This window comes from Amphibalanus amphitrite, unplaced genomic scaffold (genome assembly GCF_019059575.1).
Source record: "Amphibalanus amphitrite isolate SeventyFive unplaced genomic scaffold, NRLGWU_Aamphi_draft 000322F_arrow, whole genome shotgun sequence".
Classification (NCBI taxonomy): domain Eukaryota; kingdom Metazoa; phylum Arthropoda; class Thecostraca; order Balanomorpha; family Balanidae; genus Amphibalanus; species Amphibalanus amphitrite.
Window position 1 is genome coordinate 511,414 of NW_024881817.1, and position 22,287 is coordinate 533,700.

At 48.4% G+C, this 22,287-nt stretch overlaps 1 protein-coding gene across 1 annotated transcript; it reads right to left on the reverse strand.

The window, feature by feature from the left end:
- Positions 1-1,772: 1,772 nt before the first annotated feature.
- On the reverse strand, positions 1,773-18,248 carry LOC122388415 (acidic phosphoprotein-like). The gene is made up of 4 exons (XM_043379471.1): positions 18,140-18,248; positions 2,771-2,910; positions 2,192-2,729; positions 1,773-2,142 (listed from the first exon to the last, which is right to left on the reverse strand). The coding sequence occupies exons 1-4, from the start codon at positions 18,246-18,248 to the stop codon at positions 2,072-2,074; spliced, it is 858 nt and encodes a 285-aa protein (XP_043235406.1). The 3' UTR covers positions 1,773-2,071.
- Between the last annotated feature and the right edge of the window lie 4,039 nt (positions 18,249-22,287).

A 22,287-nucleotide genomic window follows, 5' to 3' on the forward strand; every position in this document is an offset into this window, starting at 1 on the left:
GTAAGCCCAGCGCGCCGCGCGCGAAAGGTGAAGTCCCGCTAACGGTTGCCCGAGTTAGTCGCAGGGAGGCCTTCGCTCGGGTCGCCGAGTTAGCCACAGGGAGGCCTTCGCTCGGGTTGCCAACATGGCGCCCAATGCTGGCGGCGAGTCAGCGGACAGCAAAGCCCACGGCACGTTCTTCAGAACGCGCAGATGAACCATGTCAGCAATGCTGCTCCAAGACAGCGCATCGAAAATGGGCGTATTGTGTTCACTGCTACCGCGGCAACCGTGATCAGTCAGACGAGCGGTAAAGTTTACTACTTTTTGGATCCTCGACAGGTGACAATCAGCCGCTCCTCCCTACACATACAGACAGTAGATGATCTGTAGAAAAACACGCGTCTGGACTGGGAGCTTCAGGGCTTCAAGATTTGCCGTTTGAATTTTGAAAATCGGACTGCTAGTTTCGGAGATAGGAGGCTACTCCTATCTGCGGGGGCTCTGGAGAGCTCCCCTCCCCTCCCCTCAGTCACTTGCATATGAAACGCATCCCAATCTTGCGTGGGTTAATCAACCACGCATGGTTGATTACTTTTTTTTACTTTGTTTTCTTTTTCAACGTGTGGAAAAAGTAGCTGCTGATGGGAAAACAGATCAGCTAGTGTGACTGGTACCTATAAGCTATTTATATAACGTTTTTATCACGTAGCTGACGAATTTCTGGTGAGACCTATAGGCAAAAAGAACCGAAGGTGGTAATATTTACGAGTATTTTTCTGTCGGCAAAATGGCCTAAGGGCTAAGCACCTTGCCTCTGAATTCATCTATCAGGCTTTGATTCCCGGACAACAATGGCCTTGGTCCTTGGCGCTTGAAACAGCGCGGAAATTCTGGTTGGTGCTTGGTGCACTGGGTATATGGTGCTTCATACAAATTGATATGTTCGTCGCATGTTGCACACATGGTGCCCCCGTGTACCTTTCGTGCCCGCATTTGATTGACCTGGGTGAAACGAACTGGCCAGTGGAATACCGGGTCACGTTGTTGCCGACCCGGAAGTCGGGGTGGGGCTTTCCTACCGATTTATGTCGAACGTACTCTTCTGTGGAGCGGCCGGTGACGTCACTGCAACCAACCGGCTGTTTATGGACACAGCGCACATAGATTGCAGCTCGTCTGTATTCAAATGGTTTAGACTCAAACCACCAAGAATGAGAACAATGTGTGACGGCCTGTTTAATTAGCCCGGCAGCCGCTGGGCCTCCTCACCACCCGCCGGCCGCCGCGCTGAGGGAGGCGGGGTGGGGGGGGGGGGGGGCGGGGCGGGGGGTAACTAGTTCCCCTCCTTACTTCGACGATATCGGGGTATAATGCGAAGTGATATAGAAAACGAAACTCAGAACACATATTCCTGAGCGAATACCTATTACCTACCAGAGGTTGTTCAAAGATGTCTATCCCATTTGGAAATGACGTCACAGTGACGGTGGCACTCCTTGCTCCCGTTTTTTAGGTTTTGTGAAAAACTGCAAGGAAGTGTTCAAACACGGCCCAGCAGGATGCGGGCTAATTCATCCAGTTTTAACGTGATCATGGAAAGTCCGTCAAAACAATTATTATTGTCCCCGGTTTTTTATTCAGAGTGCTCAACTTGCTTATACTGCTTGGGGATGAGCATCAACGGATGAAATGAACCAAGCGTTCTGATTTTTTTTTGTGCGTAGGATTGCAGCATTTCTTGACAATTTATCCGCACAATGCCCTGCATTGGATCGGTATCAGAAACGTAATAAAATCAGTTCGTTTTATTACAAAAAGTTCAAGGAAATCAGCAGCCTACACTAAATGTCGATGAATGTGCATTGCGCACACTTGCTTGCGTAAGAGCTCGTGACGCAGGCGATGCATGAAAGCTACGATATAAAAGAGACGCCTAAAATCAATTAAAAAAAATGCATACAGTCGGGCAGCACCCAATAGCTAAAATCGACGATAGTTTATATACACAGTTCGAAAAGAAGTCAAGGGCCCAACAGAACAGTACTTATTACATTTACACATGGTCAGTTCACAAAATCCCGCAAGCGCCCTAGTCGCGTAGCCCAGAAGAAGCCTTTTCCCGCCGATCCTTTCCAGCCACCTCAGCAGAGCTCCAGTCCGCCGAGGTCCACCGGGCCATAGTCCGTGAGGTTCACCGAGCCGCAGTCCGTGAGGTTCACCGAGCCGCAGTCCGTGAGGTTCACCGAGCCGCAGTCCGTGAGGTTCACCGAGCCGCAGTCCGTGAGGTTCACCGAGCCGCAGTCCGTGAGGTTCACCGAGCCGCAGTCCGTGAGGTTCACCGAGCCGCAGTCCGTGAGGTTCACCGAGCCGCAGTCCGTGAGGTTCACCGAGCCGCAGTCCGTGAGGTTCACCGAGCCGCAGTCCGTGAGGTTCACCGAGCCGCAGTCCGTGAGGTTCACCGAGCCGCAGTCCGTGAGGTTCACCGAGCCGCAGTCCGTGAGGTTCACCGAGCCGCAGTCCGTGAGGTTCACCGAGCCGCAGTCCGTGAGGTTCACCGAGCCGCAGTCCGTGAGGTTCACCGAGCCGCAGTCCGTGAGGTTCACCGAGCCGCAGTCCGTGAGGTTCACCGAGCCGCAGTCCGTGAGGTTCACCGAGCCGCAGTCCGTGAGGTTCACCGAGCCGCAGTCCGTGAAGTTCACCGAGCCGCAGTCGGTAAGGTCCACAGAGCCGCAGTCCGTGTAGATCCACTAGGGCCGAGTCTACAGGTCTACTGAGCCGGCTTGCAGACCCTCAGCTCGAGGCAGACGTCGTAGCAGCACTTGTCGGCGTGGCCGCAGGAGAAGTCGCTGATACACACCTCCGGCCGGGAGGAGTGGTGCTTCAGCCGCGGGCAGAACGGACGGGGTGGCGGGCAGCGGCCGTGGTGACCTGGCCGTGGAGAACGGAGGTCAGGTCACAATACGACGGGCGCATTGGAGTTCAGCTACCAGTTATGTGGGGAATGGCTTTTACAAATTGTTTCATTTTTGAAATATTGCAAGTCTTAAAAATCATAGAAGTTGGCTCGAGAACAATCTGCTGTTTTTCATTAAAGCGAAATGCACGAGCCTTTATAATGCGATGTGCAAGGTGATAAGTTCTACTTATGCATAGGTGCAAATTGCTATTTAGATTGTGGTCTGTTCAGATATTCCTAACGTCAATAATAATGTTTACCTTCGAGAGCTTTAACCCTATTAGTGGCAGGGGGGTTGTTTTTATCCACCCCTCAGGTTTTTCGGGAATATCTCCGAAACCGCTGAAGCTACGATGCTGAAATTTTCTGACTTTTCCTAAAACTAAATTGGGCACATTCCCTGAAACTTTCAAGCTCATAACTTTACCAGGGGCGGCTCCAGAGCACTGGGAATTGGGGGGTCCTATTCGTGAAGCGAGTCATTTGGGCGAAGATCACGATGCTGCACCAGTTTTACGAACAGTGAATGAAAGGTATCATGTGATAACATATACAGTTATTGTGTATCCTCTTTTGACACGTTTTTGCTATAATAGGCGGATCCAGGCGTCCAAAAAGGGGGTTATGTTTTACCTCCCAACATAGGTGCCCTGACACCGCCTATGCATGACCAATACAATTGTAGTCGTTATCTCATAAGAAAATTGTAACATAACAAGACCATTACCAGCCCTTTTTAGAAACAGTACCAACAAAAACCTTATTTACTATACTTTGTGTACCCCCAATCTCAATGATCTGTATCCGCCTATGATTTTTGAAAATGCATATTTTTAGGATCCATGTGAATTCCTGGTTCATTCTCTATCGATCGGCAAAAGTTGCGTTAAGATTGGTTCAGAAACCTGGCCGTGATAAACAGTCTAAAATGTATCTGCAATTTGCCCGTTTTTACCCCCCTCTACCCCCCCTATTGACATTTTTTAATTTTTATTTTTTAGAAATGTAGATCACGTTGAGCGAAATCGAATGCCGTTTGAATTTTGAAAATCGGCCCGTTAGATCTCGAGATATCAAGGGGGGGTCGTAAACAGCCCTGCCACTAATAGGGGTAGCCAGGAGCCTGCCACTGATAGGGGGGGGGGGGGGGCATTCCACGATAGATCGTACCAGGCCCGTAACCCTCATCTCTCAGATTTGAATGAAAATTGGTACAATGGGTAGTCATAGGCTCCAAAAACACCTGTCAAAATATCAGACTTCTCAGATCAAAACTTTTTGAGTTACATTGCATAATATTTTCTAAACTTCAGATTGTAAGGGTGAGTTTGATGAGCTATAACTCAAAAACGAGCTAAGCAAGCAACAAACGGTAAACAGCTTTGAACTAACGATGAATCAAAGATTGATACAGTATTTTTAAAATTGGAAAGAAAAGCTTAACATATTGAAAAAAGTCGTAGTATTTTTTTAAATTGTCTTTAATGGCCCTTGGGACCAAAATTTTTGCCATTTTTATTTTTTCAAAATATACCTCAGGTCCTTTAAAATCGACATGCAAAAAATTAGAAAGGTGTTCTTTTCTATAAGTTCCTCATTTTAGTGTATACAAAATGAGTTTCCGGGGGTCACCCCAGCTCGCCGTTTCGCTTCTAATGGAGCTAGAACCTTGCGGAAAAAAACGAGCATGTGCGCCGTTACAAGATGCATCGAATAATACCACACTTTAAGGTCTCGGGTTCATTGGTGACCCCTGAGGTCATTTCAAGTGACCCAAATTACGGGTCCGGTTTTTGATAGATAACTTCGCAACAAATGGTCGCAGAACCGCGATTTTAGCATCTTTGTGTTTGCCTAGCTCCGGCGCGTCGAATGGTATACTGTTTGTTCTGGTGAAGTCAGCTTAAGTCGCTGACCTCGGGTCAGCACACTGCCGTGTATTTGACTCCGCGCCCTGACCGGGCGGCCCAGCCGGCAGCCAGCCGTGGCGAGCGGGGGGGGATGTCCCCTTCTACAACGACCCCGGGGCAGCTCGCTAGTCTGTCCGGGGGTGTCCCCTTCTACAACGACCCCGGGGCAGCTCGCTAGTCTGCCCGGGGGTATCCCCTTCTACAACGACCCCGAGGCAGCTCGCTAGTCTGCCCGGGGGTGTCCTCTCCTACAACGGCCTCGGGGCAGCTCGCTAGTCTGCCCGGGGTGCCCCCTTCTACAATGGCCTCGGGGCAGCTCGCTAGTCTGCCCCAGAGTGTCCCCTTCTACAACGACCCCGCGGGGCAGCTCGCTAGTCTGCCCGGGGGTGTCCTCTCCTGCAACGGCCTCGGGACAGCCCGCTAGTATACCCGGGGATGTCCCCTTCTACAACGGCCTCGGGGCAGCTGTCTAGTCTGCCGAGGTTGTACTTTTCTACAACGGCCTCGGGGCGGCTTGCTTGTCTGCTTGGAGGTGGCTGCCGCCAGGACGCCGGTCTAGCGCAGGCGTCATTCCGGAGGGTTGGAATGCTGATGCCGGCGCGCGCTGAGAGCTCTCCCCTTTTTGCTTGTCGGCTATCTATGACCTGATTACCTATAGTTTCGTGGTCACTGTTTTAAGCCCTTGCAAAGTTTTAGGTAACATTCATGGTCGTTGTCATTGCCACGTATAGCACAGGGGCTAAGGTACACGTAACAGTGGCTGCGGCCTCTGTTTTCAGTTGCCTAACAACCAATGGGTTTTCATGTTTTTTTTTGTTTTGTTTTTTTTTAAGGTGCGGCGCTAAAATAATAACAATAATAATAATAATAATAACAATAACAATAACAATAATAAAAGAAAAAAGCAGCTCGCTAGTCTGCCCGGGGAAGCAGTTTCTCATGGCCTCGGGTGCTGCCCGGGATGCTCCATTCTTCCACCTTCTACAACGGACACGGGGCGGCTCGCTAGTCTACCCTTAGGTCGCTGCCGCTAGGACGCCCGGTAGCGCGGGTGTCCTTACGGCGGCTTAGAGCGCTGATTCCTGGAGCGGGCTGAGAGCCCTCCCCTTTTTTGCTGGGCGGCTGTCAACGACCTTCGTTGATACTGTTCTAACCCCTTCCAAAGTTCTGGGAAAATTAATGGTCGCGCTGAGAGGCATGTGCGTGGGCTCAAGGTAAGGAAAATACAGCTTCTGTCGTCAGATGCCTCAGAACTCATGGATGGTTGTTTTTTTCGGCGGGTACATCGCGGGCCTTTAGTTGGTGGAGGCTATCATCGCAGTAGTGGCTAATGCTACTGGTTATTAGTCCTGCTGTAAGGGCTTCGGTATAAATGCCGTAATATTGTTCTTCATTGGTGACCACTGTATCGCTCACATTCATGTTGGCAGGTTTTAGGGATCGTGGCGTTTCTGGTAAGCTTCGGGCCAGGTTGAGGAAATAATTACCTTCCTTCAACCAAGCACGTAGGTATTTGGGTGGGTTCCGCCACTGGTCTCGACACTGGCGGTAACTATAGGTCTTCTGTGTTAATTTGTATCCCCCATTCGGTCTGCTGGTCTCGGGAAGGGGGTGTTTTATGTTGGCGCATTGGTGTCTGGGTGGATGTATTGAATGGGTGGGGACACCATTGCGCCGCGCGGGGGGAGGGGTGGCGGCCCGTTGGCAGGGCAGTCTCGGTTGAGACATGTATACTTGCTAGTATGTTTGTGTCGTGTTCATTTGGGCTGAATATACCAATAGCCCCTTTTTGTACAGCTACAGTGTTTTACTGGAGGGACTTGGTTGTGAGGTTTGCGCTGAGATTGGTTACGCATAGCATAGCTAATTGTCTCTATGTTTGCTGGCAGCTCGAAGGGGATGCGGAAAATACGCCCGGTTATATATGACAAGATATAACCGGTTTTTCCGCGACACTACGAGCGTCTTCTCTGGGGCGGCCCCGGAGCCGGGCCGGCCTCTGCGAGCAGCGTTCGGCGGCAGGCGGGCGGCCGCCTGCGCCCCCGGGCGGCAAGGCCGCTAAGGCGACGGCCTCCTCTGATTGGTGGAGCGACTCGTGTCACGTGACGGTGACGGCGCGGGGTTTGAGTGCATTTGCGCGGTCACTCTGTTCTAAGCCGCCCGGTCTGACGCAAGTCAGCAGTGTTCTCGCTCTGAAATGTTTTTGCGTCGCGACAGCCGTGGCGAGCGGACGTGCGTGGGCCTCCTCCGGCCGGCCGCGTCCCGACCTGACCCGGCGGTGTGTCAGTGACCGCAGCGGGCGGGTAGAGGTGCGTGTGAGTGAGAGCTGAGACGAGACATTGAAGTGAGGAGTGATGACGAAGGGCAGAAAGAGGCGTCACCAATCAGGAACGCCGGAAAAGGAAGATGAAGGAGGGCCGAAATTGCAAGATGCGATAGAGGAGCTCAAAACCTTCATCGAAACAAAAACTGGTGAGGCCGTCAACGAAATAAGAAGGGCATTTGACTTAAAAATAACCAGCATAGAGGAATCACTGAACTTTGCTTACGAAACGATAATGGAGACATCACGAAAACTGAACCAGTGTGAGAAGGACGTGAAAAACGTGAACGAAGAAATTAATTGTCTCCGAGGACGCCTGGAACGGCTCGAAAATGACAAAGAGGAGGCAGACAGGCTGCGAAGGAGACCAGTGCTGATCTTCTCTGGGGATGACCTACACATCCCCAACAACGACCGGGCTCTTCAGCCAGCCGTAGCGGCCTTGATAAATCGACACCTGGAACTGGAGGTAAGCCCAGGCCACATTGCAAGTGTGCAACGCTTGTCAAGGAACCGCCTGCTAGTCAGGTTTGCTAGCGACGAGCGTGGCTCCTTACGAGACCAGGTGTATAAGGCCAAGTCAAAGTTGCGAGGGCAGAAGTTATACATTAATGAAAGCCTGACGCCAGCCCGACAGGAGGCCCTGAACTTCCTGCTTGAATTAAGAAAAGCGCGGAAAATATCTGCAGCTATAACGAGTGGCGGAGAGGTGCTGTACGCTGTTGGGCGTGACGACAAACTCAGCAGGGTCAGGTCAAAAGATGAGGCAGAGCGTAAGATATATCAAGTTCTTAGACCCTGCCCCATTGACATGGAAGCCTCCATGGCCGACATGCCTGGTGCCGCCCTTGCGGCTGCCTCGGTTGGAGCGGGCCGGTCTCTGGCCGTGGGTGGCGCCGGCGGTGGTGCTGGCCGAGGCCAAGACCGTCTCCCCGGCGAGGCGGGGCCCCCACCAGCACGCGCGCCTGCGGCCGCCTCTGCGCGGGTCAACGAGGGTCGCGTTCACCACCCTGCGGCTATGGGTCGTGAGAGTGACCCTGCTCTACAAAGTGAGCAGGCTGATGGGAGCCCTCACTCTGACCCGCGGCCGGCCGCTGGCGCCTGTGCGGAGACAGAGGGCGCCGGCCGGGCTGACATGGTGCGCCCGCGGGCGCCCCTGGCGCGACCTCCCGGCCGCGTCCAGCAGTCACGGCTCGGTGAAACACTGCGCGGGCCGGCGGAGCTTGACAGATCTGCTGACAGGAGAGAGGACAGCAGTCAACCGCGGAGGGAAGGTGTCACCGGCCAGGAGGGTGGCGCCACCGCGGGGCCTTCCTGTCTGGAGCGCCGTCTGCCGGCAACATCTGGAACCGAAGGTACAGCTCAGCCAGCTGAGATGGCGCCACCGTCGAGCCGACCGGCTGGGAAGACCGGGGAGAGGGATGTTGCGCCGAAACCACACAAAGAGGGAAGTGCGGCTAGGAGTTCGTCGGAGCCGCGGGGAGAGGGCATGCGTGACATACGCGATTATTGGAGGTAAGGAAGATTGTGAGCGGACAGACCAGGCACAGTGCTGGGATGTACACGGGTGATAGTGGGATGCACGACTTGGGGTGCGTCTTACGGGGAGTGGGTAGTGATCAGAGAGTTTTCGTTACTTTACCGCAGAGGTTCTGTTGTGATTGATGGGTGATATACAACTAATCACCATTAATGTAAGGGGTGTTCGTGACGTGTTGAAAAGACGGGCTCTGTTTCGTCACCTTCACGCTATGTACCCAAAGCATGCTGTTTGCCTACAAGAAACTCATTCGGTTGTGGGGGATGAGAGTCGCTGGGAAAGTGAATGGGGTGCACCAGTGTTTGTATCACATGGGCGTTCAGCGAATCAAGGAGGAGTCGCAATCTTAATTCCAAATGGTATGCAGGCAGGAATAAGGAGGATAGACTTTGAGCAGTGTGACCGTATGATTGTGTTGGAGATTAGTCGGTCGGGCATGGTGTATTATCTAATAACAGTATACGGCCCCAATAGTAACAGAATGAGAGACCAGCTTGATTTCTTGAAAATGTTAGAAAATCAACTGATGGCCCTCCCAGAGACTTCCAGGTTGTTTATTTGCGGTGACTTCAACATGCACTTATCCCAGTTGGACACGTCTGCCTGTTTCACGGCGAGTCAGGCGACGCAACAGCTGAGACAAATAATGGACAAATTCAATCTAGTAGATGTTTGGAGACGAATGTTTCCTGATGTCAAGGGATTCACCTGGCATCGAGATTGCAGCGAGCAAAGTCAGGGATCTCGTATAGATTACTTTTTTGTAAGCCAGGAGACGGTAGATAGCCAGGGAATCGCAAAGATAGAGATAAGACCCAGTATTAGGTCAGACCATAGCATGCTAGTGTTAGGTGTGAATATAGTCTCGCAGCAGCGGGGTCCTGGGGTGTGGAGATTCAACAACAAGCTGCTGCAGAATGACGATTTTTTAATTAGGGCCAGGGAAGAAATAGATATGGCTTCTAGAGGGCAGGGAGAATACCACAACATCGAGGATGAGGGACTCCTAATGGAGGTGTTACTGGCAAGGATACGGACGGAAAGTATTATAATAGGGAAGAGAATTGCGAAGCAAAGGCATAGGGAAGAAAAAGCCCTACTGTCACAAATAGTTCGATGCATTATTCAGAACCAGCAGGAAGTTCACAGGCAGAGAGAATACGTAGAATATGTAGCACGGTGGGAGCGGATGCAGGAGCAAAAGGCCGAGAAGGCTATCTTATTCAGTCGAGCAAGGTGGACTGAGCGAGGAGAGAAGCCTACAGGCTATTTTTTGAGAATGCAGAAGAGGGATGCAGAAATGAAGGTGATAAGCAAGCTAGTTACTAGCAACGGGGTAGAAATCACAGATAGGAAGCAAATACTAAACGAATGCACGAGGCACTACAAGGATCTGTATGCAACGCAACAGAATGATGAGACGTTTAAAGAGAGTTTTCATCGTTTCATGGCAGATGTAGACAACCCAAAACTCTCAGACGCAGAGCGAGATAGCTGCGAGGGAGAGATCACACAGGAGGAATGTCTGCAAGCGTTAAAATCGATGGCCAATGGTAAAGTGCCCGGTCCGTCTGGTTTCACAAAGGAGTTTTTTGTCACATTCTGGGATAGATTGGGCCATCTTACTGTAAAGTATATTAACCAGGCGTACAGACAAGGATTTTTCTTCGTCACTCAGCGACGAGGGTATATCTCTATTCTCCCCAAAAAAGGTGACCAAAGATACCTCAAGAACAAAAGACCGATCGTATTGTTGGATATTATTTACAAAATTGTAGCCAAAGTTATATCTATTAGAATAGGCAAAGTTATTAATGGGCTGGTATCTACGGATCAAACGGGCTTTTTGAAGGGAAGAAATATTGGAGATAATTTACGATTAATGAGCGATGTCCTTCACTATGCCAAAGGAGAGGGCGTCCCAGGCATAATTATGAACATGGACTACGCAAGTGCATTTGACTCCGTGGAACATGCGTTTCTTTTCCAAGCCTTAAAAGCATTCAGTTTCGGTGAGTCCCTAGTAAAATGGGTGAAACTCTTGTACAGCCGACCGGAGCTGACTGTGCTAAACAACGGTTACACTGCACAGTGGTTCGAACCGACTAGAGGAATAAAACAGGGTTGTCCCGTATCCGGGATGATATTTGTTCTGGCAGTGGAGCTGTTTGCTTGCAAGGTGAGAGCGTGTAAAGAGTTGAAAGGTATACGTATACACGGGAAAGAGTTGAAAATTTCGCAATACGCCGACGATACCACGATATTCGTCAATGATATGGACTCAGCTAGAAAAGCCTTGACACTAACAGAAGACTTTACTGACATATCAGGGCTTAGATTAAACCTGTCCAAATGTGACTTCGTGTGGATCGGCAGAAATAGAGGAAGTAAAGATAATATTTGCGGCAAAGCACCAAGCACTATGTTTAAGTCGTTAGGCGTACTCTTTTCTACTGAGAATGAGTGTATAGAAGAAAATGTGCAGCCAAAAATACAGAAAATGCGGAACATCATGAATATGTGGAAAGGGCGGCAAATGACAATTAAAGGCAGGATCACGCTGATTAAGTCGTTGCTAGCGTCACAATTAACGTATATCGCGACAGCCATTGTAATACCATCAACATACGTGAAGCTAATTGATAAAGAGGTAAGCTCATTTTTGTGGAATGGTAGATCCCCTAAAGTCAAGAAGGCGGTCCTGTGCCAGTCAATCGACCAAGGGGGATTGGGTGCCATTAATATGGATTGCTACCTTCGCAGTGTGCGGCTCATATGGCTTAAAAGGCTATTAGGGAATCCAGAACCGAAATGGCGGGCCATACTACAGAAAGTGATAGGAAAAATTCAAATAAAGGATCTGTTACAAGGAGAGATGGACGAAGCAGGAATTAGAAAACTCAACTTACCAGAGTTCTACCATGGAATCATCGTAGAATACTATCGACTAAAACCAGATAGACTGGCAGATAACATCAATGACGTCATGAGGCAGCCGTTATGGTTCAATAGGCGAATACAAATTGACCATGAGGTAGTATTTTTTGCTGACATGTATCGCCAGGGAATAAAATACGTTGGCCAGCTAGAAAGTAACGGGACTTTATTAACGCACCGTGAATTCGCTCAGAAATATCCGGAGCTGAGGGTAAATCAGTACAGATTTTTGTGTTTACGGCAAGCTATACCGAGAGAATGGAAGGTTATATTGCGGATAAACAGAAATAACAGGGTTCAAAATCGGTGGGACTGTGACGACCCTTTATCTGTCACAGTGGGGGAATCAGAAGTTGAATTGGAAAAAATGACGTGTAAACAATTCTACCTCACACAACTACCAAGGAATGTTGTACCTTCATGTAGGATAAAATGGTCCTCTGAACACTTTGACTTCTCAGAGGCAAGATGGAGAGAACTATGCTGCCTACCATATAAGATCACTGCGTCGACAAAACTACAAGTTCTGCAGTACAGGGTGATCAATAGATATATTCCAACAAGAAAGTTTTTGTACGTCAGAAAGGTTGTTGAATCACCGGCATGCTTATACTGTGCAGAAGAAGATAATATTTACCACTTTATGTACAATTGCAGAGAGACATTAACATTTTGGGATAGCATAATAGGGGACATAAATCAAAAGATGGGTACCAGGATACGCCTTACGGCAGAGCTAATCATATTTGGACAAACAAGGGTAGGAAAACTTGCAAATTACCTAGTGTTGATCGCAAAACAGTATTTGATGAATAGAAAGCTGAACGGAGAACCATTGTTGACTATCGGGTTCTGGTCCGTAGTCAAAAATTATTACGAGGTGGACAAATGTATCGCCATACAGATGGGAGGAAATGTCAATATGCATAACCGTAAATGGCGGCGGTTGAACACTTCGACTATCATCACAAGCGTAGGTTAATATTTATAAGGGCAAGTGTTAGATTTTTAAGTACGGATAAGGCTGTGGGTGCCGGGACCGCACATCGGAGTGCACGGTGCCCCCGCCCTTCACCCATCCGGGCCAACCTGGGACCGGCCCTTGTGCATATAGGTATGAGGTGTATGTGGGTGCGTACTTTGCGGGGGCCGGTCGGCCGGCCGGCCGGACGGTGGACCGGTCTGTGCGGTGTGCACTGTGCATGCCGCGGGCTGGTCCCTCGTTCGGCCGGCCGGCGGTTAGGGGCGCTGCTCCAGGCAAAGGAGTGTAATGCCGGGGCAGCGCGGGCGGGGGCACGGCCCGCCTGGAGCGCCGGGGAGGTACCCTACAGCTCTCCCCGGCCGGGGGGGCATAGGGGGGCCTAGAGACCCCCCCCCCCCCCGGGGCCGGGACGGTTTTTGACGCGTGTCACCGTCCCGGCCTGGCCAGGCGGGCCACAAGGTATATGTTAATGGGTGTATATGTTTTATGAGAGATGTTGCTGGGTGCCATTGTGATGTGCATTGTGCTTCTTGTAACTGTGTGTGGGTGCATGTGTGATGTGGTGGCGAAATAATAAAAAAAATGATATTTGAAAAAAAAAAAAAAAAAAAAAAAAAAAAAAAAAAAAAAAAAAAAGATTGGTTCAGAAACCTGGCCGTGATAAACAGTCTAAAATGTATCTGCAATTTGCCCGTTTTTACCCCCCTCTACCCCCCCTATTGACATTTTTTAATTTTTATTTTTTAGAAATGTAGATCACGTTGAGCGAAATCGAATGCCGTTTGAATTTTGAAAATCGGCCCGTTAGATCTCGAGATATCAAGGGGGGGTCGTAAACAGCCCTGCCACTAATAGGGGTAGCCAGGAGCCTGCCACTGATAGGGGGGGGGGGGGCATTCCACGATAGATCGTACCAGGCCCGTAACCCTCATCTCTCAGATTTGAATGAAAATTGGTACAATGGGTAGTCATAGGCTCCAAAAACACCTGTCAAAATATCAGACTTCTCAGATCAAAACTTTTTGAGTTACATTGCATAATATTTTCTAAACTTCAGATTGTAAGGGTGAGTTTGATGAGCTATAACTCAAAAACGAGCTAAGCAAGCAACAAACGGTAAACAGCTTTGAACTAACGATGAATCAAAGATTGATACAGTATTTTTAAAATTGGAAAGAAAAGCTTAACATATTGAAAAAAGTCGTAGTATTTTTTTAAATTGTCTTTAATGGCCCTTGGGACCAAAATTTTTGCCATTTTTATTTTTTCAAAATATACCTCAGGTCCTTTAAAATCGACATGCAAAAAATTAGAAAGGTGTTCTTTTCTATAAGTTCCTCATTTTAGTGTATACAAAATGAGTTTCCGGGGGTCACCCCAGCTCGCCGTTTCGCTTCTAATGGAGCTAGAACCTTGCGGAAAAAAACGAGCATGTGCGCCGTTACAAGATGCATCGAATAATACCACACTTTAAGGTCTCGGGTTCATTGGTGACCCCTGAGGTCATTTCAAGTGACCCAAATTACGGGTCCGGTTTTTGATAGATAACTTCGCAACAAATGGTCGCAGAACCGCGATTTTAGCATCTTTGTGTTTGCCTAGCTCCGGCGCGTCGAATGGTATACTGTTTGTTCTGGTGAAGTCAGCTTAAGTCGCTGACCTCGGGTCAGCACACTGCCGTGTATTTGACTCCGCGCCCTGACCGGGCGGCCCAGCCGGCAGCCAGCCCCCGGGCATCACGTGACCGCTCGAGTCCGCGGCAAAGCCAACCAGCGCGGCGCTGGACAAACAGCGCCGCTACAGAGATGGTTAACAGTCGGGTCAGGCCACGAAGCTGAGTGAATGAGATCATATTGCACATCATTCGATTCACAATGTCTTTCCGAGTGCATTGGTAGCTTTCCCGTCTCTCTAGCTCAATTTGATCGAGAGTTATTGACGAAAAACTCTCATGACCCTAGTGACGTACGAATGACGTCACGAAAGATCAACAATGCAACAGTGAGGCGAAAATGACTTCAACTGAACTTTCAGTAACCAGTGATGTCACTAGGCAGCTTTACCACACCATTTGTAGGCTCTTTTCCGAAATCACAATACGAGACCATTACGGTGACGCAAAATAAGTACATTTATAGAAAGAACACCTTCCTAATTTTTTGCATACTACTTAACAATGATCCAAAAATGTTTTTAAGTAAATAAAAATTCAAAAAAATTTGGTCCCAAAGGCATAAAAATGCAAATTAACCCGCGCCCTGCTGGGGGGGGGGGTGTTTGAACACCCCCCCTTGTGGTTTTTCGCGAATATCTCAAAAACGGCGGCGCGGAGCGCCGCCGTTTTTGGTACACCTTATCATACATCAATTCTACACATGTTGTGAAAATTGAAGACCAAGGTCATTCAAGGTCAGGTCACCAGGTCACTTGAAGTGACCTCACCTCATAAAAAGTTTCAATGTCTGTCATAGCTACACCGAGTGACCGATCGCTTTGAAACTTTCAGCGATTGCTAAGAGCAATAGCATGTACAAAATGTATATCTCAGAATTTTGATATCGATGACCTAAGGTCAGGTCAATTTTGCGACCTCCCCATTATAAGTCAATGGGAGAAAATTGAAATGCGCCTCTTTTGGACGAAGGACATTATTAACACTCCCAAACACCGAATTACAAGTGGTTTAGACACACTGAACATGAAAATGGTGCCCGTGACCCTTGTTTGTGCCCTGAGGTCATCTTAGGTCACGAATGGTATCTAACAGTTTTTCGCAAATAACTTTTGATAGAGACATGCTAGAGCGATGAAAACGCCTTATATGTGTTCAGCTCGACGATACGGATCGACTGATATGCAACATGACCCTTTCCGGTCAGGTCATGACCTTGACCTGAGGTCAAATTTTCAAGTTGACCTTTCAAGGTCAAGTTATAGTTCATTCGATGCGTCTTGACGAGAGGAACACGATACCGGTAAAAGTAAGCTCGTACAAGGCTTGGGTCAAAAGTTATTGCAGAAAAACTGTTTCCGAAAAAATCGGCTATTTTTGCAGCTTTTGCCCCCTGCAGGCAAAACCGTTGACGTTAGGTCAAATCTGAGAGAATTACTCAGAAAGGGCGTTAATAGGGCTATCGAATGCACTTTTCTGCGGCGTTGTAGCTCTATTGATTCCCGAGTTATGCGTTAGCTTCTTGGAAATTTTCGACATTCGACCTGGAAATCGGCGAAATTTTGCCTTCAATGACCTCTGGTGACCTGACCTTTGACCTGACCAAAAAATTGACCGAAGTGATTTCGTCATTATTTCTTACGCTCTTTCGAACGCCGCCTTCCGCGTATCGCTACGTGGCCCAGGAGCCGAGTTACAAGGGGGGTGTTCAAACACCCCCCCCCCAGCAGGGCGTGGAAATCCAGGACCCCCAGCGGGGCGCGGGTTAAAGGAAACTCGAGGTGTTATATATCAAAAATAGCATATATTTCAAAATGTTGAAAATGCATATTATTCTTTGTTTCAATGCAAGTTTAATGCCGTATAGCATTCGGCATTTTGATTATCCGTCTTAGAGTTACAGCCCGCCAAACTTGGGGCTGCAACGCAAGATCCAAAACATGTTATACACTATAACTCAAAAACCACTCGTCTGATAAGCTTGAAATTGTTACAGGAGGATTCAGAGCCCCTGCTTACCCCTTAGACCAATTATCGTTAAAATCCGAGAGATGAGGGTGTCAAATTCGAAAAAAGTGGTACGATCTATCGTGGAATGCCCCAGGGTTAAATATCATAGAATGATTCATAATAAACCCTTTAAAAAAATGTTCCTTTTCAATTTTTGTCGAATTAATTAGCAAAAATTTGCCTAAATCGAACTATTTTCCCAATTTTTTAAGCGTTGCAAAGAAAACAATGAAGAGTATAAGCATTTGTCGACTTGTGGATAATGCAATTCGCTGAAGCACGAGTGATAAACTAGACCACGAAACTGCCCGAACACCCGGGCTATATTGACTTTTCTTCAAATAAATGCCTGATTAACCCTCGCCCATGTAGGGGGGGGGTTGGTGCACCCCCCCCCTAAGGCTTTTCGGAAATAGTGCAAAAACGGCGGCGCGCAGCGCCGCCAAATTTTGGGTACCTTATGGGGCAAACCTTGCGCATCTTTTGATAAAAAAAATTTTGACCGGGTCATGTCAGGTCACGGAGTTATGACGTCACAAAGGGAACAGCCTCCGGCCGGATTTTCACAGACTGAGTGCCAACGCCCGAGGTTTCCTGCCGGTGGTACGGACATCGGTTGATGGATCGTGATGAAACTTCCCATCCATGTTGGGACAAGTATTGGCTATCATATGGTATAAGAAACTTGACCGGGTCAGGTCAGGTCACGGAGCTATGACGTCACAAGAGGAACAGCGTCCGGTACTATTTTTGAAAAGCGCCCGAACCACTATTTTGCTAATTCTTGTTACCTCAATGGGAATATGCAGCAATATTAGCTTCTATAGGGAGCAAATGGACCTCCCAAATCCAAAAATACAATCAGATTTCAAAAATTTAAATTTTGATTTTTCGAATTTCTGCCGCCGACTGTGACCTTGCCGACTTCCGGCGCTCCCAACGCGCGATTTTTAGAGCTAGGGAAACGAAATACATACCAAACGATAGAGAATTGATCAAGGAACACGATAGTGAAGGTTTCAACTCGATACCTCCCACCGTTTTGCCGCAATCGCCGCGGAAAGTTGAAAAAAGTCTATTTTTCCGAAAATTTGACCTTTGACCGGTCAAAAGTAGGTCAAATGTTGACCTAGGACCAAAAAATATACCACCAATCGCGAGATCTCGGCGAGAGCAATCCGTTGGTTTTTTCTGCTAAGCTCTACGACGCTCCGTTTTCAAACGCCAAGGGGGGGGGGGGTCGCACCAACCCCCCCTGCATGGGCGAAGGTGGCAGATCGCCGTTTACGGGCGAGGGTTAATTGAAAAAGCGAATTGTTTAGCTGTTATTGTTTATCGTTTGATTTACTTCACCATTTAATCAATTAAAATTTGCCAATATGAATTTAACCGAAAGGTATAGTTCATTTTCCTATAAAACTGTTACAAAAATTTCACCTGTATTTCAGTTGAGACAAGTATAATAACACGGAACAAAAATGATAGACGAACGTGTTTCGGCTAAATCACCGTCATCAGCGTCTAAAAGGAGAACCGACTCTCTTTTAGACGCTGATGACGGTGATTTAGCCGAAACGCGTTCGTCTATCATTTTTGTTCCGTGTTATTAAAAATATCACCCTCCGCGGCACACCTTCGGATCCGGGATCACCTCACCTTCGGAGCCGGAATCGTCGCAGCAGTAGAAACGGTTGGAGCGGGTCTTGCACCAGTAGGTACAGCTCGAGGAGCCGTGACCTGATCCGTGACCGTGACCAGAGCCGTGGCCTGACCCGTGACCGAAGCCGTGGCCTGACCCATGACCTGACCCGTGACCCAGGCCCACACCGGGACCCAGACGGTGACCGGAGCCGTGACCTTTGATGAGGTCGCTCAGGTGTCCGCCGGAGACGGTCACCGCCAGGGCCAGCACCACAACGGCGGCAGAGAGACGCATCTTGTCACGATCTGGGCTGAAATCACACAGAAAGAACGATAAATAAACGCGCATCAACAAACGAAACGCGAGACAATATTTGGAGCCCTTAAAACGAACCATTCATGTCTCACTTGAAATACAGCAAATGTTATAAAACAAAAGCTGTTTAATTTACTGTCATTTTTCCTACAGTCATCTACTGTCATCAAATAACTGACACGAAAGAGATGCGCTGCAAAGTTCCGTGTTGACCCAAAGAACAGTCCAAACTCCAAACTAACACCAGCTGCCCACTGTATGACCCCGGCTCAGCCTCACCTGATAGCAGCACACCCCGCTCCGACCTCGAGCACTCGACTGAACGGCCCCGGCCCTCGCCTGCCGCTGGTCTGGGCCGTTTGGCCGCGGGCTAGGTCGGTCGACCACGGCTCGAGCGCTGATTGGCTGCCGCGCCTCGGTGCCAGTAGACATGCAGACTTTGTAGCCGCAATCCAGTCAAGCAAGGTGATTACAGGGAAACTTGATGTTGATCACCGGAATGCAATAATAGAAGCTGTTGTTCGCGGAATTGGTTAACAAAAGGGTTTTAGCCCTATTAGTGGCAGGCTCCTGGCTACCCCTATTAGTGGCAGGGGGGCTGTTTACGACCCCCCCCCCTGATATCTCGAGATCTAACGGGCCGATTTTCAAAATTCAAACGGCATTCGATTTCGCTCAACGTGATCTACATTTCTAAAAAATAAAAATTAAAAAATGTCAATAGGTGGGTACAGGGGGGTAAAAACGGGTAAATTGCAGATACATTTTAGACTGTTTATCACGGCCAGGTTTCTGAACCAATCTTAACGCAACTTTTGCCGATCGATAGAGAATGAACAAGGAATTTACATGGATCCTAAAAATATGCATATTCAAAAATCATAGGCGGATACAGATCATTGAGATTGGGGGAACACAAAAAGCATAGTTAATAAGGTTTTTGTTGGTACTGTTTCTAAAAAGGGTGGCAATGGTCTTGTTATGTTACAATTTTCTTATGAGAGAACGACTACAATTGTATTGGTCATGCATAGGCGGTGTCAGGGCACCTATGTTGGGAAGTAAAACATAACCCCCCCTTTTTGGACGCCTGGATCCGCCTATTATAGCAAAAACGTGTCAAAAGAGGATGCAAATAACTTTGTATATGTTATCACATGATACCTTTCATTCACTGTTCGTAAAACTGGTGCAGTTGCATACAGTTATAATACATCAGCATCGTGATCTTCGCCAAAATGACTCGCTTCACGAATAGGACCCCCCAATTCCCAGTGCTCTGGAGCCGCCCCTGGTAAAGTTATGAACTTGAAATTTTCCGCATTACTGAACTCATCTCAATCTGGATTTTCTGACGCAAATTCAAAAATGTACCCTCAGGAAAACAGACGCCCTGGATCCCCCGGCCTAAGTAGGCAAATTAAGCCGTGTAATTAGCAACGATTGGACTCTCCAGATTTAGCGTTCGGTATTACAGTCTTATGTGCTCAGCTGGTCTGGTGCATCTACTGCCAATATTTTTCCCGAAATTGCGAAAAAAAATATTAAATAGGTGGAACTAGGTAGGTACCTATTTTTATTCCTATTCCCCCTATAATTTGGTGTCATACCTAACATCCTTCGTTTTAAAAATCATAAACACATTACAAACACTTTAAGTTACATACATACCAGCACATTGCAAACGGATCTGCCATTGAGCATCATCGTGGCTGATCACCTCGTCAACTCTAACCTTGTCAACCGAACTCACCTGGAACCTCACCTGGCAGGCGACGGTCTGTGACGAACCGAAGGTAGAACTATCCCGGCTGCTCAGCTCTGACCGTTCCACACAGCGGCCGGGTCTCAGTCTGCACACTGGCCCTCCGACTGCCGGTCCCTGGACCCCCGGTCCCCTCGGCCTCCCCCGGTCCCCTCGGGCCCGCCTCCCTGTCCCCCCGGGCTCCCCTCCCTGTCCCCCCGGGCTCCCCAGGCAGGCCCCGCCCCGCCGGGACCCCTCGGTCTGATCACAACATTCCAGAGTCTCACCGGCAGGTAACTAATCCGCCGCTTTGAACCCTTCGCCTCCTCTGGCGCCACCATTTGGGAGTTGTTTTCCACTTCCCTGTTGGAAATTTCCGTCTGGCTTTACCCAGGTCGGCCCCGTCCCTGTTGAAATGCAGCGTACGACCAAATTATCGATGACGTGTGAGTTCAACCAGCGCATGTAAACGACTGCTCTTGTAGGCATGCGTGGGCTGCGGCACTCGAGGCCGAGGAGCGAGGTTTCCTGGTAAGAAGTGAGGATTCCACGAAGTACAGCTGATTTCACCATTGCAAGCATCCGTAGGAGACAAATAAAATATGATAGGTGCCTAATCTAAAACTTATGCAGTGTCACAGACTTCTCTATATAAGAAGTCTATGGCAGTGTTGATGCTAAACTTTGCTATGGGATCCCTGCAATAAAACAATCTTGCTATTGCTGGTTTATACGTGACTTCATATACGATCAGCCTTCACTACCTTGAGGTCTGTTTTGCTGTTGGGCAGCTGTAAGGTCATGTGACGTCATCAAAGGTCACCAAAGGTTTTTTTGCCAACAACTCCGTACAGGAACAAGATACAGCCGTGCGGATGGTCTCATTGTGTTCAGCTCGTCAAGGCGCATCGAATGATACCCATGATGACCTCGAGGTCACGTGACCTGAGGTCAACCTTTGACCTTGACCTTTCGAGGTCAGCATATATATCATTCGATGCGGATGGACGAGAGGATCACGATGAGGCCCTTATTTGTTTCTATCTTGACTAGTTCGAAAGTTATTCGAGAAAAACTCTCCATATCTAGCGCCGCCGTTTTGACTTTTTTGGCCCCTGTGGCGTCATCTTTGACCTGACCTGAAAATGACCCTTGTAAAAACTGTAGACCTTATCCGTGCGTAGCCCATGCCGTTTACCGCTTGTCGAGCTATCTTGCTTCGTTCTCGAGATCTCAGGGGGGCGGTCATCCGCCCCCCCCGTCGGTTCTAAGTTGGCGCAGAACCACTAAGTCGGTGCGCACTAAGTCGGTGCGCGGGTCAAATGTACCAGCCGCTGCGTCTCATTAAGTCTCATGCGCATATTCTACCGCGACGCTTTATCTCAGATGGGAGCGGAACGTAACAAGGATAGTTCAACAACCCCTCCCCTCGGCCGGATCGAACGTATGAAACAGACTGATCCGGCGAGGGCCATCGAAGCTTCCCTCCCCCATCATTTCTGTTGACAGCTCACAGACAGGCAAGCGATCAAGGCATGAATTGCTGATATTTATGTTCCGTGGCGATTAACTCTTCTATATTAGTCAAATAATCATGCATTAGTCCGGATTTTAACCCGCGCCCCACTGGGGGGGGGGGCTATTTATAACCCCCCTCCCGTTTTTTTGCAATAACTTCCAAACCGCTTGACGTATCGACGCCAAACTTTCAGTACCTTCGGCTGCATCAATTTGACACCTTGTGTTAAAATTTCAACTTCGTACCTACCATAGGTCGGCCGGAAATGACGTCAGAGTGACGTCATGTTCGGCCGATTTCGACGCAAAACATTGAACCACGGCAATCGCTCCCAAGAGCTCAGTTTTTAAGCTAGATCCAATTTCTTTGCATGAGAGGACTCAGAATAGACTGCGCTATCAAACTGTTATCTCGAATTTTCGAAATTTTGAAAATTTTGAAAAATTTTAATAATAAATTTCAAAATTTATATTTTTACATTTCTTTTCAACATTTTTTTTGACTTTTCGAAAAAACCGGTTAATATGTGATAGAACGCTTTATTATGACTATAGTTCGTTTTTCTTAAGTTTGCCCCTCACTGTAAACGTCTTTTTGAACATAGCACGAGAATTGCTAGCTGAATTACTGAGAAAACTGGTTGGCGCACACTGATTTGACAAGAATTCACAGACGATCAATTTCATCAAATTTATTTACTATTTCACAGACTCGTAAATCGTACTTGCCAATACCTACAGGCCCACAGGGATAGA